The 12,221-nt window shown below is 51.1% G+C and overlaps 1 protein-coding gene across 1 annotated transcript in view; it reads left to right on the top strand.

Moving 5' to 3' along the window:
* Positions 1 to 12,221, top strand: part of LOC107113456 (synaptotagmin-6-like) — a 38,522-nt gene that overhangs the window by 19,565 nt on the left and 6,736 nt on the right. Inside the window, exons 4-6 of the mRNA XM_015414788.1 lie at positions 3,284 to 3,387; positions 6,045 to 6,231; positions 8,453 to 9,351. Coding sequence (XP_015270274.1) covers positions 3,284 to 3,387; positions 6,045 to 6,231; positions 8,453 to 9,351 — 1,190 coding nt within the window. The remainder of the gene's footprint in view (positions 1 to 3,283; positions 3,388 to 6,044; positions 6,232 to 8,452; positions 9,352 to 12,221) is intronic.

Genomic DNA, 12,221 nt, shown 5'->3' with positions numbered 1-12,221 from the left:
CTCCTCCTCCTCCTCCTCCTCCTCCTCCTCTTCTTCTTCTTCTTCTTCTTCCTCTTCTTCTTCTTCTTCTTCTTCTTCTTCTTCTTCTTCTTCTTCTGTTGTTATGAATGGGGAATCGAACCCGGCTCTTCCAGATTAGAGTCCGTGCTCCTAACCACACCACCAAACTGGCTCTTTTGGGATTCATGGAAGTACTTTACCATATCCTTTGTGTTTAGGGTTGCCAAACTCCAGGTGGCACCTGGGGATCTCCCGCTATTACAACTGATCTCTTGATAGCCAAGTTCAGTCCCCCTGGAGAACATGGCCGCTTTGGAGGGTGGACTCTGTGGCATTCTATCCTGTTGAGGCCCCTTCCCTCCTCAAAGGCTGACCCTCCCAAAGCTCCGCCCACAAAATCTCCAGGTATTTCCCAGCTCAGAGCTGGCAGCCCTCTTTGTGTTGTCATCCTAACAACCACCCTGTAGAGTAGGCCAGTGATATCATCCCAGCGTTGCAGAATTCAGGTGAGGTTGCATAGTTTACGTTTGTGCCTAAGGGTTTGTGCCAAGGCAGGATTCGAACTGGCGACTGCTGGACCGGCTGCTAATCAATCTCTCTCAGTCTGCCCATGCAGAAGATTGCAGACGGGGATGTCTGAAGTTCCATTTCCGTCTCTCCTAGGAGATTTTCATCCCAACCCATCCTTCAAGGGTGGCAGATAGAGTTCTTCCCTCCTCCGTTTTATCCTGACAACAGCCCTGTGAGGTAGATTGGGTGGGGAGAGAGTGCCTGTCTCAATGTCTCACCATGCAGGGGATTTGAACCCCGGGCTCCCCTCCACCCACAGCCTGACATTCTAACCAAGATGCTCTGTTTTCTCTTTCTGCCTGAAGTGACGTTTTCTGTTGTGGATTCTGGAGGAAATCACGTTAGATTCTTTACAAGCTCTTCGTATAATCCTTTTGCTTGTGTGCATTATTGAGTTTTGTAATCCTAAACTTTGTTGTGGCTCAGAGCCAAGATAAATCAGCGTAGGTTGAGTTTAGTAGTCTTTACCCCACCCCCGGGGGTGGGGAATGCTGTGACGGTTGCGTAAGAGGCAGGAAGTAAAACAAATAGAGCTTGATTTATCCCCGCTGTATACTGTATTTTTAAAAATGTTCCCCAGTTGCTTTCCGGACGATGAGCCCAATTCCAATAAGAGTGACAATCCAAAGCCATTTCTCTAGTTGGTTCCAGTTGGTTCCCTAAGGCTCGGTGGAATCAAGAAACCTTTCAGTATGCTTCCCTAAAGAGGTGGGGGGGGGGGAGAGACCAAAAAGGAACAGACAATGAACCTTTTCAAAGAATTTCCAGAATTCTGGGGCCAGAACCAAAAAGGCCCTGCTCCCGATGGGGATCGATATCAGTTCTTCGTGGGGGGTTGCTCCTCAAGCAGAGCCATGTCAGCCGATCTTTGAAGGGCATTCACATGTGAGAGAAGGCATTTCCTAGGATAACAGCATGGTGTAGTGGTTAGAGTGTTAGACTTGAACAAGGGGAAATCAGATTTGACTCCCCACTCAAAGTGACCTTGGGCCAGTAACTCTACTGTGCACATACATTGTAAGTGAAGAGGTGGAGAATCATGCATGCATGCTGCTCCGAATGCCTCAGAGAAAACTTGCAGCAGAGGAGGCCGGGTGAGGGTGGGGCTTGGCCCCCTCAAACAGGTTTCAGGCCCCCCTGAAATTTTCGGTTTCCATTTCCCAAAGATATATTGCTTACAAAGGTAACAAGGAAAAAGAAGGACACAGAACTGTATCTTGCTAAGAGCTGAGTCAGCTCTTGCCGTCTGGAATTCCTTCCAGTGAGGGCAAAGGCACTTTAAGCAACATACATTGAAATTTTAGGTCCTGGAAGCAGATTTGGAACTCTCTTGTATCCACAAGAATCCCCTCCTTCCAGGCTGGTTTTCTGCCTCTGTGGACCCAACCCCTGGATTTGGATCCCTAATGTTTACTGTGAAGGTAACAAGCAGCCTTCGAGGATCCGTAATTCAGACTGGGGCCTCTCCATGGGAGTTAAAACCTTCCCACTCCCCACTTTGTCAGTAAATTGCATCCCACCCGCTTGCAAAAGTCACTTTATTTCCTTCAGTCACACCCACCCTTCTCCCCAATGGGGACCCATGGTAGCTTACATCATTCTCCTCTCTTCCATTTTATCCTCACCGCAACAACCCTGTAAGGTAGGCTAGGCTGAGAGGGTGTGGCCGGCCCAAGGTCACCCAGCAAACTTCCATGGAAGAGTGGGCATTCGAACCTGGGTCTCCCAGATCCGAGTTGGACACTCTAAACACTACGCCACACCAGGGTTCCCTCTAAGCTGAGTTAGCGTGAGCTAGCTCACCGGTTTTTAGCCTCCGGCTCACACATTCTTGTCTTTCCTCAGGAAGGAGGGCTCCAGAGCAAACTGATTTATGCTGTAGCCAAATCACTCGCTCACAACTTTAATGCCGGTAGCTCACCAAGTAGAATTTTTGCTCACAGGACTCCACAGCTTAGAGGGAACATTGCTCCACACCAGTGCTCCCTCTAAGTTGTGAAGACCTGTGAGCAAAAATTCTACTTTGTGAGCTATTGGCATTAATGTTGTGGGCGAGCAATTTGGCTACTGCATAAATGAGTTTGCTCTGGAGCCGTCCCTTCCTGAGCTGAGACAGAAATGCGAGAGCCGGAGGCTAAGAAAAACCTGTGAGCTAACTCACACTAACTCAGCTTAGAGGGAACGCCGCTCCACACCGGCTTTAGCCCAAGCAGGGGAATAAATAACTGGCATAATATGAAAAACATTTTCTCCCTCTTTGGCTTAATGGTAGCTTTTTGGGGGGAGTGATTTTTATCATGAAGAAGAAGAAATCGAATTTGTACCCCGCCCTTCACTACCCAGAGTCCCAGAGCGGCTTACAATCTCCTTTCCCTTCCCCTCCCCACAAAAGACACCCTGTGAGGTAGGTGGGGCTGAGAGAGCTCTTTCGAGGACTGCTCGTGAGAAAACAGCTCCGAGTTAACTTGTGACTGACCCAAGGTCACACCGGCAGCTGCATGTGGAGGAGTGGGGACTCAAACCTGGTTCTCCCAGATTGGAGTCCGCGCTCCTAACTACAGGAGGGCCCTGGCCCACTTCCTCAGCCTTCATCCCAAATTATGCCCCCCTCCAACACAGTTGCTTTTTTGCCATTGAAATAAATGACTTGGGGGGGGGGGAATTAGATCACAGGACATCCCCCAACCTAATGCACACCTCGGCTCCCCTGCAGCTGTTGAAATCTCAAAACTGTTGCCCATCGCCAAGCGGCACCGATACGGGACGCACTCGTCGTCCCGTCTGCCCCTTCGCAAACAAAACGGGAGGTTATCTAAGGTAAACGGCTTCCCATTCGGCCGAGGGGTAAACCCCCACGCTGGCTTGGAAGCAGCGCGGGAAAGAGAACAGCCCGCCTGGCCTTTTTATCAGAACGCGTCCCTGTTTACGAGCTGGGACCAGAGCATGTGGATTTGCACCTGACCGTGAATTTCCAGGTAGAGTCAAAAAATAGATCCGCCGCTCCTAGTCCCTATCAGCCGCGCCGGCGCTGTCTAATTCAGAAAGGACACTTTGCACCTCCACCGTTGTCCTGGGCGCTTTGCCTGCCCTTGGCGAGCCAGGGAGGGCAGCTGCAGGCCAGCTGGAATTCCCCGGCTGTCCGAGCACAACACCCTGCATGCCCTTGTAGTTGCCTCCCAAGCATGGTGCAGCAGTTGCAGAAAGGAGTCCCCAACATGGTGCCCACCGAACCATTCCAGGCACCCACCAAGTGTTTTTAGAAAGTGAGCGGGGGTCAGCTGGGGCTTCTGCCCGATTGGCCACTGGAGATTTGATTGGCTGTGCAGATTTTTAAAAAGCGTTGCCTCAGCGGCAGCTGCCGCCTCATCACAAGGATCTTCACCATGTGACTGAAGGGGAGCCAGGGCGGCCATTTTGTGGCCGGCTCCACCTCAAGTGGCAGCCATTTTGCGGCCGCGCCCACCGGCCTCTATCAGAATTCCAGAGCTGCCCACAGCCTCAAAAAGGTTGGCGGCATAGTTCCCTCTAAGCTGAGTTGGTGTGAGCTAGCTCACAGTTTTTTAGCCTCCGGCTCACACATTTTTGCCTTAGCTCAGGAAGGATGGCTCCAGAGCAGACTGATTTATGCAGCAGCCAAATCGCTCGCTCACAACTTTAGTGCGCTCAAAAAGAAGAATTTTTGCTCACAAGACTCCACAGCTTAGAGGGAACATTGGTTGGCGGCCCCCGAGTTAAAGCGACAGACTTAGGATCTGGGAGACGCAGGTTCGAATCCTCACTCTGCCTTATTGGGTGACCGTGGACCAGTCCCTCACTTTCAGACTAATCTACCTCACAGGATGATTGTGAGGATAAAATGGAGAGGATGCCGGAAGCCGTTGGGTGTAGATGAATAAACTGCCACAGGCATCTTTCGGTACTGAACAAAAGAAGAAGGAGGAGAGGTTGGATTTATACCCTGCCCTTCACTCGGAGTCTCAGAGTGGCTTACAATCTCCTTTTCCTTCCCCTCCCCACAACAGACACCCTGTTAAGTAGTGGTTTGGTGTAGTGGTTAAGTGCGCAGACTCTAATCTGGGAGAACCGGGTTTGATTCCCCACTCCTCCACTTGCACATGGCTGGATGACCTTGGGCAGCCGTAGCTCTGATAAGAGCTGTTCTTGAAAAAGAGCAGTTTCTGTCAAGAGCTCTCTCAGCCCCGCCCACCTCACAGGGTGTCTGTTGTGGGGAGGGGAAGGGAAAGGAGATTGTGAGCCGCTCTGAGACTCCCTTGGGTAGTGAAGGGCGGGGTATAAATCCAATCTCCTCCTCTTCTTCTTCTTAAGTACGTGGCGCTAAGAGAGCTCTGAGAGAACTGTGACTGACCCAAGGTCATCCAGCTGGCTGCATGTGGAGGAATGGGGAATCAAACCCGGTTCTCCAGATTAGAGTCTGCCGTTCTTAAGCACTACCCCAAACTAGCAAGCTACACATGCCCAGTTGATCTTCCTGAACTCTTGCGAAAGTCGACTGCAGGGGGCGGGGAGCCACCCTGGCCCGTTTTGACAGGCTGTCAGGAATTGGTATGTGTGGCCCCGCTAGAGATATCCTGGGCTCAGCCGGGATATTTTTGGCCTCTACAATTGGTGCAAATTGCAGTGGCAAAACTATCGACTGGCACAAAGCATAGGGAGTATCCCCAGCTAACTGGGAAGATCTGTGTTCTCGACAGAACAGTCGCTTGCCAGTAGGAGCTTGACCCGTCTACTACATGCCTGTTTCCACAAAAACTGGAAACTCGCTTTATGAAGATGAAAGCTGAGAGTCCTGTGAGGCTGAACTTAGTGCTCAGTACCAGGAGTCATTGTGGAATTTTGTGGTTCTGGCCAAAACAGCTTTCCTTAAACACCCACGGGATCATGCGTTGTGTAGACCCCCGCCCCGGCGCTCTACGTGGGCCCCATCCTTCACGCTTCCTCGCCCGCATCTTGCTTTATGTCAGCTCTGCCAAAACAGGTAGCACCTCCTGCCCGGGGTCTATTTATCCAGCACCTTGCGTAAGGGAGGTGCCTGTCCTTTCGGAGGCTGCGGCCTTTCCAATAATAGTACGTTCTCAGAGGCAGATGAATTCTGCACGACTGGTCTCGGCACCGCTGATGCGGAATGACAACCCGGGCTTCGGAGGGGAGTCAGTTTCGGTTGTCTCAGACGGGCTGGAAGTGAAGCCCTGCCAGCTCTTAACAACGAGCAGGAGGCTCTCCCGTCCGCCCACGGATACCCGAATTATTTAAAGTGGCTGTGTTGGTGTGCACCCTGCCACGGAAGCTGTGGGGTTGCCAAAGCTGCAGCGACTCGCCGGCCATTCCTCGCTGTCGCTCGGGGACTTTGCTTCAGAGATCGGAGGACAGTGTCTCTGGGGAAGCAACATCCGGGTTCAGTTGCCAGATTTCCTGAACGGGACAACCTGCTGCTGTCGGGTGATTTGGCTCTGCAGATCAGCTTGTGGAGGCCGGCGGAGTATCGTCCCCTTTGGGGGATGGCGTTCGAGGACCACAATTCCCCATCTCCGATCCCTTCCCAATTTGTTATCTTCTCCTTCCGCAAAGGGCTGATAGGAGGACTGGCCGCTATCCTCTTGGTGTGGCTGCCAGTCCAGTTCTTGCTAGACGAGCATTGGGGAGGTTAGTATCCTCACCTCTTTTGGCGTAGTGGTTTCGGAGCGCGGACTCTAATCTGGGAGAACCGGGTTTGATTCCCCATTCCTCCACATGCAGCTGCTGGTGTGACCTTGGGTCAGTCACAAGTTCTCTCAGAGCTGTTCTCTCAGGAGCAGTCCTCAAAAGAGCTCTCTCAGCCCCCACCTACCTCACAGGGTGTCTGTTGTGGGGAGGGGAAGGGAAAGGAGATTGTAAGCCGCTCTGAGACTCCTTCAGGTAGTTAAGGGCGGAGTATAAATCCAATCATATCATCCTCCTCATCCTCCTCTTCTTCTGCCTCATTTTCTTGTTGGTTGATATTATTATTATTATTATTATTATTATTATTATTATTATTATTATTATTATTATGCAGTGTGTGTAGTATAGCCAGGAGATCCTAAGACTGTCTGGCAACCAGAAGTTCTAGCTCTTTTAGCATTATGCACCCCTGGGTGGCAAACTAGACTTGTTTTTTTAAGGCAAAAGACGTTTCAGGGGTGGTTTGCCATTGCCTGTCTCTGCATAACGCCCCTGGTATTCCTCGGAGGCCTCCCGTCCAAATACTAGCCAAGGCTGACCCTGCTTAGCTTCCAAGATTTGACAAAATCAGGCTAGCCTGGGCTATCCAGGCCACGGTTCTCGTCGGCTGTCCTCTTCGTACAAAGCTGAGCAAGGGGCCAAATTCCCAGATCCAACGTTTTGCAGCTTCCCGGTTGATTTGGCCTAGCTGGTCAGCTCACTGGGTGCTCACTTAGGCAAATTAGTGCTCCGGAAGGGCTGACAAGGCTATAGCTCAGTGGCAAAGCATCTGCTTGGAGTGCCAGAGGTCCCAGGTTCAATACCCGGCATGTCTAGTTAAAAAGGCTCAGGGATCAGGCGGTATGAACAAGGCGGGCCTCGGCGTACCCTGAGGTGTGCCAGTGTCCAGGGCACAAGGCTTCTGACACTTAGCGCTCCACCATTCCCTCAGCGACACACACTGTCTTGGTGCTACTGGGGAAAGGTCTAGAGGTGGCAGTCAGCAGGGGCAGCGGGAGAGCTCACAAGTGGGTACAGGAAGGACACCCAAGCGGGCAGGAAGCATGAGGGCGGGTGGGAGGAAAGAAAGCCATGAGTGGGAACCTGGGGGGGCCAAGAGGGGAGGGGGCCCTGGGAGTTCTCTGCCAGGGGCAATGCTCCCTCTAAGCTGTGGAGTCTTGTGAGCATAAATTCTCCTTTGCGAGCTCCTGGCATTGAAGTTGTGAGCCGGCGATTTGGCTGCTGCATAAACGAGTTTGCTCTGGAGCCGTTCCTTCCCGAGCGAAGACAAAAAGGTGTGAGGCGGAGGCTAAAAATACTGTGAGTCGGCTCACACTAACTCGGCTTAGAGGGAACACTGGCCCCACCCGGGCTATCCGCGTACCCTTAAGTAAAGCCGATGTGGAGCCCCGCCTGGTACATCATCTCAAGGGAAAGTTAATCCACAGTTCCTGGTCTGTTCTAAGCTCGGATCGCCGACCGACGCGGGGATTAAAGCGAAGATCTGGCGCTCTTTCTAAAGGGGTGTTTGAGTCGGAAGCCGCGGCGAGAGGGCTTTGCGTCAGCAAAGTGGCCGGTCTGATAAGAGGAGCTATTTTTTCCATCGGCTTTATCTGTCTTGAGGCTTGGCTCGGTTTATTCTAGCCTTTGAGCAAACCTGTCAGGCCGAGGTAATGGTTCCAGACACAGTTTGTCGCCGTGATTTGCACGGGACGGAATTCAAAATGTGGCAATATTTGATGCTTTAAATTATGTGTTCAATAGTTACTTCTTCCTAAAGTGTTGAATGTTCTTTTTCCTCATGTATCTCAACTATTCTTATATTATTTTGTCCAAAAACCTACGCGCTATGCAGACGTCCTTGAATGAATGCAAGGTATAGCCATTTCTTCCGATGTTCTTATATACACCCCGCTAAATTGGGCTTGTTTACACCGTGGCTGCTTTTAATACTTTACTGATACCCTTCCTCAGAACCAGAAACTCCCCAGCAAATATCCAGGCACCCACCCCTGTGATTCAAAGCTTATTTTGTGTTTGGTTCGGACATTGATGTGTTCAGCTTGGGCAGAGTTCGTCGTCCTTACAGCGAAAACGGCTGTCGTGCAACTTTATTGCTGTCACTTGAAATTGAAATATTCGGCACGAACCTCCAGACCTTATGAGTCCTCTTTTCTCTGTTTAGTTAACGTGCAGGTATTCCTGGGCGTGGGACTCGCCGTCCTCTGCTTCTGCCTTCTCCTCGGCTGCGCGATCTGCTGGCACTGGCGACGGAAGCGTAAAGGCAAGGGCGAAGCGTGCCCGCCGCATCGGGCCCTAGTGGATCTGGGGCCGTCCCTGCCTTCCCAAATGACGGCCGTGGTGATCCAGCAGCAGTACATGGAGATAGAAGGAGAAGTTCTGGATCGCCCGTCTCTCGAGCTTGCCAAATCTCCGGCGATATCCAACTACGACGGCCCACCCAGGAGCCTACGCCACAGCAGAGCTTCTTTACCCAGCATCCCCTTTCCGTCCAAGCTGAGCCTGTCAGTCAAGCCCACACTGAACCTGGAACGTCGCTGCACTATCTCCGGGAGCAGTGTCCTAGGGGACGAGAGCCACCTTCTCTCCAGTCCCGTCCAGGGGGCCAACATTCCACGGTTTTACACTGTGCCACGGAACCTGTCTGGTGCCGGTCCGAAGCCGCGGCCGCACCTCCACTTCACTCTTTTTTACTCGAAGCCCGAGGCCGCGCTGATTGTGACGGTGATCGGCGTCTCCCACCTGCCCAAGGGCTTCCGGGCCAGCCGGGATTCCTACGTCAAGGTCTACCTGCTTCCGAAATTCGCCGAGCCCAAGCGTACTGCCCTGCACAAGAAGAGTCTGAATCCCGAGTACCACGAGCAGTTCCATTTCGGCCACTATAGCCTGGAGGAGCTGCAGGGTCTAACTCTGCGCTTTGCCGTCTACGCGAAGGGGTTCCACAACCTGAAGGATTTCTTCATCGGGGAGGTGATGTTCCCGTGCATGCAAGCAGCCTTGGAACAAGCTGTCTCCTCCGCCTATACCCAGGAACTGTCGACCACCAAAACCAAACTTAAAAAGGTGAGGAATTCTGCCGATGAACTGTGAGGGTGGTGTTCCACCCCGACATACATGCCGGGATGGTGGCAGGAAAGCAAGAAGTGAGGCAGGAAGAACTGCTGCTTGTTACAGAAATTTAGTGCTACGGTGGCTGTTATGGTGTGATAGGGTTCGTGCAGAGGAAAAAGGGAAACTATTTAACATTTTTATCCGACATTTCTGCCAAGGGGCTCAGGGTAATAGTCCTCTCCACCATGTTATTTTTACAAAAACCCATGAGATAGATTAGACTTGTATGTGTATAACTGGATCAAGGAGCGAGACACAGCGTTTTAGGCTGGTGTGGGTGATTATGGACTTTACTGGGCCTTTATCCTGTTTGCTTGCTGCCAAAAAAATGTATATTTATATCACCTTATCTTGTAGTGTTGGAGATTGAGAGTTGTCTTGCGAGAGGCAGCACAGGATAGAAAACTTCAAACAAGTGAGGTCGTCAGGAAGGGGGGGGTTGAATCTGGTTCTCCGCGATTCTAGTTCATCCCCCCCCTATTTTATTTTCATAACAACAACCCTAAGAGGAAGGCTAGGCATACAGTGACCGACTCAAGTTCACCCAGCAGGAACTCATTAGCATAATAGGCCATACCCAACAGCAGAAATCAATTAGCCTAGTAGGCCACACCCCTGATTGCACAGCTCATTAGCATATTAGGCCGCACCCCCATGTTACCAGAAGTGTGGTCATTCAGCCGCACCCACCTTTTGCTTCTCATTCTGTTTACCTTGTTTGTTGTCAAAACCCTGGGCCTTTTTTGTAGCAGGAACTCCTTTGCATGTTAGGCCACACACCCCTAATGTAGCCAATCCTAATGAGTTTCTGCTGTTGGGTGTGGCCTGTTATGCTAATGAGTTCCTGCTGGGCGTGGCCAACTCAGGAGCCAGCCGGAACTCCGTTCCTGTGCGTTCCTGCCCAAAAATAGCCCCGTCACCCAGTATTCTTGACAAAGCGAGGATTGGAACTCAAGTCTCCCTCTTCCACTGTTTCCTCCAATTGGGTCAGTTTCACTAGAGATGAGAGGGAACGTGAGGGAAATGTCCCTGATCAAAGACGCCACGGGCTATGGGAAAGGTGGAGGAATTCTTCCGGGACCACCTCTCCTGGCACATCCCCCAAAGAGCATTACGCTCTAGTGATAACAAACGACTGGTAATGCCCGGCCCAAAGAGTGTCCGGCTGTCCTCGACCAGAGCCAGGGCTTTGGTGGAACTAACGGAGTTCCGCGGGGCCTGCGAGATGGAATTGTTCTGCCAGGCCCATGGTGGAGGACAGCGACGGTTCCTCCATCTTAGATTGGCCGTTGTTCTCCTCCGCTTTCATTCGTATCAGAACTTCCTGACAGTTTGAGCGGTTCCTCAGTGGAACAGGCTTCAGAAGGGGGTGGTGGGTTCCATTTTACCTGCTGTTGTTGAAGATCATTGGAACGTCTTGATTTATACCTGAGAGAGACGTACGGCTGTTATTCTTTCCGCAGTGGGCATCTCCTGCCACAGGGGCTTTGTGTTTGGGGGTCTATGGACACTATTAATGTATGGGATTACAGATGAGCCTACCGTTGGTTTTGAACACACTCTTTTTGCAAATAATGCCTAGTTGTTATGAGCAATCTGTTGGATACGTGTTCATACATTCTATTGGGTTATGACCACTAACCAATCTTGGTACCCTCTGACCCTCTGTAGACGGCCTTGGTCAGGCCGCACCCAAGTCCTATGTGCAGTTCTGGAGGCCTCACATCAAAAAGGATGTGGGCAAAATCGAGAGGGTGCAGAAGAGAGCGACGAGGATGATCCGGGGTCTGGAGACTGAGCCCTACGAGGAAAGGCTGAGGGCCTGGGGAATGTTTAGTTTGGAGAAGAGGAGATTGAGGGGGGACGAGATTGCTCTCTTTAAATATCTGAAAGGCTGTCATTTGGTGGAGGGCAAGGAGATGTTCCAGTTGGCAGCAGACAAGAGGACAAGAGCAATGGGGTTTAAATTACACGCAGAAAGGATATTAGGAAAAACTTTTTCACGGTCAGTGTCAGGGCTCTTTTTGTAGAAAAAGCCCAGCAGGAACTCATTAGCATAATAGGCCACACCCAACAGCAGGAACTCATTAGCATATTGGGCCACACCCCTGACCGCACAGCTCATTAGCACATTAGGCCGCACCCGCATGTTACCAGAAGTGTGCTCATCCAGCCACACCCACCTTTTGCTTCTTATTCTGCTTACCTTGTTTGTTGACAAAACCCAGGGCCTTTTTTTGTAGCAGGAACTCCTTTGCATGTTAGGCCACACACCCCTAATGTAGCCAATCCTAATGAGTTTCTGCTGTTGGGTGTGGCCTATTATGCTAATGAGTTCCTGCTGGGCGTGGCCAACTCAGGAGCCAGCCGGAACTCCATCCCTGTGCGTTCCTGCCCAAAAATAGCCCTGGTTGTTGCTGTTTTAATTCATTATATCCCACCTATCTCACCTCTAGTTTATCCTCACAACAACCCTACGAGGTAGGTTAGGCTGAGAAAATTTTAAGCTGAGAGAAAGGAGGTGTTGTGGCTCAGTGGAAGAAGCCTCTGCTTTGCAAGCAGAAGGTCCCAGGTTCAATTCCCAGTGTCTCCTGTTGAAAGGGACTAGGCCAGTCATGGCAAACCTTTTAGAGACCGAGTGCCCAAACTGCGACCCAAAACCCAATTATTTATCGCAAAGTGCCAACATGGCAATTTAACCTGAATACTGAGATTTTACTTTAGAAAAAACCACTCATACATTAACTTAAGATGATCCAAACAAAGTAAGGAAAGCAATCCCAAATGCTTTCATTTACTTAAAATTATTTGGCAGAGAATTC

The sequence above is a fragment of the Gekko japonicus genome, unplaced genomic scaffold, assembly GCF_001447785.1.
Source record: "Gekko japonicus isolate JY-2015 unplaced genomic scaffold, Gekko_japonicus_V1.1 scaffold1649, whole genome shotgun sequence".
Classification (NCBI taxonomy): Eukaryota; Metazoa; Chordata; class Lepidosauria; order Squamata; family Gekkonidae; genus Gekko; species Gekko japonicus.
This window is presented reverse-complemented; position numbering and strand designations above follow the sequence as displayed.